Raw genomic sequence first — 2,700 nt, 5'->3', positions numbered from 1 at the left:
TTTAACAGCAATTAGTCTCGATGCCGCCTGTCTCCTCGACTCGCGAGTGCTCGGCGTATCTCTTAGATTTATATGAATCTTTGCATCAGCTACAATCTTTATCCGGTGAAGACGAGCGTATGCGTTGGCGCTGGCGTTTGTATCAGATGCAGCGCCAGTTTGAGTTTGACCAACAAGACGCTTGGGCCTCCTCTATGCTGACAATTATTGAAAATCATATTTCAGCGTTGCCAATCGAGAGCACTCGTAATGCACAACCTATTCGCACACACGCAACCTCAGCTATTGCGGAGAATGACGAGGTTCATCTTTCAATTGATGAAATGGATGCAAAGCGAAATGCCGATTCCGATACGACGGATACGACGGACAATTCGCTGCGAGATAGGACTCAGCTAATCAAGTATATGCAAAGTGCATCACGACGCACTATAAGGGCAATTACTCGTTCGGGTATTCGAGATCGTGGTCAGTCCTTGCCTGTGACTAGTTGTAGAATGAGTATTGCTGACTGTTCAGGCGAGACGAATGAAAGTAACGATTTACAAATCCCATCAGCTGTAACAGCTTCAAGTAATTCGTCAATGCCTGTCAGTGCTGAAGTGAAGAAGGAAAGAAATTTGATTTCAAACTTGGCGATATTTACGAGGCATGAACGCACCAATTTCCGCCATTCGATGCCCGATTCGCTACAGTCAATGGTTAACTATCTAGGACTATCAAATCTGAATGAGTTATTTCTATGCCAAATTTGCTATGATTATGTTCCAGTGAGCAAATCATACGCACTTGTGGTGTGTGGACACATTTTTTGTCAAGCGTGTTTGAAAAGCTTTTTGGAATTTAAAATTAAAGAAGGACAAGTGTATCCAAAGTGTTTCTTTGAAATATCGAAAAATGAAGCAGCATGCAATGCAGCAATTTCAGTGGATGATATCCAAGCACTTGTCTCGCAAAGAGTCTGGCAGAAATATACAACGTTTAAATTCAATAAGGATCATGAGCTTGCAAGACAATGTCCATATTGTGATCACTCACAAGTTTGTGCTGGGAGCGAAAATCCAGAATGCATATGTGAAGCATGCAATCGAGAATTCTGCTTTTTGCACAACAATGCTCATCAAGATGAAACATGCGCTGCGTATGAAAGGAGTATGATTGCTATCGAAAAGCTTAATAATTCTTTAATCAGCAAGATCTCCCGACGATGCCCTGGCTGCCAAAATTATGTTGAGAAAATTGGTGGCTGTAATCAGATGAAGTGCGTGGTTTGTAGCACAAGCTTTTGCTGGATTTGTCTCAAGATCATCGACGATAGTGTTTTTCCAGAACACTTTCAGGTACTGCATTTGGAATGCATAATAGTGAATGTGAGATTGACTTTTCAACCAATTGCAATTATTATAGTGGTGGAACATACGTGGCTGTGCGGGTAATCAAATGCTAGACAATGAAGGACAAAGTGCGACTCAAAAAGGAATTATAATGGTGATGCGAGTACTTTTTTTCATAATATTCGGCCCTCCTGCGCTCCTGGTGACTGTGATATTCTGTATCCTTTGCTGCTGTTTTTATCCATGCACAAGTGACGACAGCGTCTCGTTTCGACAAGCTTTCACGACATGTTTTTGTATCTCTGGTTACATTCTACTTGCACCCATTGTGCTAGTGCTGGGGCTTATAGCCGTTGCAATTTTGATTGCTGGTGCCACTGCAGGTGCTGTAGTTCTCGTATGTTTATCGCCTATAGTTGGTATAATTCTGCTTTTTCAACGGAATACTTGGCTATCAATATTAACTCATCGACAAGCACGCTCACGAAGCTCTAATCATGCCGAAACGGCCACTGCGTGCATCTTTGAAGACACTTACAATACTTCTTCGCCTAATGATCAGACAGCTTTTCATGTGTCAATATAAACGATGTCCAAATTTACCGGTATCATAAAAGGAGATAGAAACGGGGCATATGTATACTTTTGCAATGCCGTACAAAAGTCTGCGGCCTGAAGAGCGTGGCAACGCATTGTCCACATCTTTCTCATCTGCAGCGCTTGAATTCTATAGTGAAAAGCAGTCTGACGTGTATACAACATCTGCGAATGCGAGGCTTCAAGAGGATTTAACGCGACATGCACTAGAACTTCTGTTTCTAGATCTAACATGTACCAGGGCCAAAGCTGATGTCTTGTTGTTATTAGATGTGGGAGCTGGATCCGGATTAAGCACGAAGGCTGCTCAGAAATGGTCTCAAGAGAAAAAAATATCTGTATTTACGCTGGCGTTTGACATCAGTGCATCAATGTTGTCTTTGGCAGCGAAGGAGACTCGATTGTGTACCGAGTTTTACCGTGGCAATGCTGCACAGAGTTTCCCTATTCGTTGTGGTATACTCGATGGTGCTATTGGTATCTCTATGCTTCAGTGGTTGCAGCCAAGAGGATTAGAAGTGTGTTTCTCTTCACTATTTAAACTTCTTTCGGATGTCCATGACTCTCGTGTCGTGTTTCAGGTCTATCCGTCGAGTAAAGCAGATGTAGACAAGATGGAAATGATTGCTATACAAATGGGATTTTATCGTGCTGAAGCGTTTATATCATTTCCCCACATGACATCAGCAAAAAAGTGGTTTATTTGTTTGGAAAAACGGATAAGCTCTCAAACACACCATGCGCAAGAAGAAAAGCATGAATTATGTAT

The 2,700-nt window shown here is 42.1% G+C and overlaps 2 protein-coding genes across 2 annotated transcripts; both read left to right on the top strand.

Annotated features, from left to right (window-relative positions):
• Positions 1–20: 20 nt before the first annotated feature.
• On the top strand, positions 21–1,920 carry PHALS_02128 (Predicted E3 ubiquitin ligase; the record flags this gene model as incomplete). The annotated part of the gene is made up of 2 exons (XM_024716646.1): positions 21–1,340; positions 1,408–1,920. 2 exons carry the CDS (start codon positions 21–23, stop codon positions 1,918–1,920), a joined length of 1,833 nt encoding a protein of 610 aa, XP_024582224.1.
• A 64-nt stretch (positions 1,921–1,984) lies between these two features.
• Positions 1,985–2,691, top strand: PHALS_02127 (Predicted protein carboxyl methylase; the record flags this gene model as incomplete). Its single annotated transcript, XM_024716644.1, has 2 exons — positions 1,985–2,625; positions 2,682–2,691. 2 exons carry the CDS (start codon positions 1,985–1,987, stop codon positions 2,689–2,691), a joined length of 651 nt encoding a protein of 216 aa, XP_024582223.1.
• Between the last annotated feature and the right edge of the window lie 9 nt (positions 2,692–2,700).

Source organism: Plasmopara halstedii (assembly GCF_900000015.1).
Source record: "Plasmopara halstedii genome assembly, contig: Scaffold_1720, whole genome shotgun sequence".
In the NCBI taxonomy this organism is placed as follows: Eukaryota; Oomycota; class Peronosporomycetes; order Peronosporales; family Peronosporaceae; genus Plasmopara; species Plasmopara halstedii.
The sequence above is the reverse complement of the archived record's forward strand: the minus strand, read 5'-3'. Positions and strand labels throughout refer to the sequence as shown.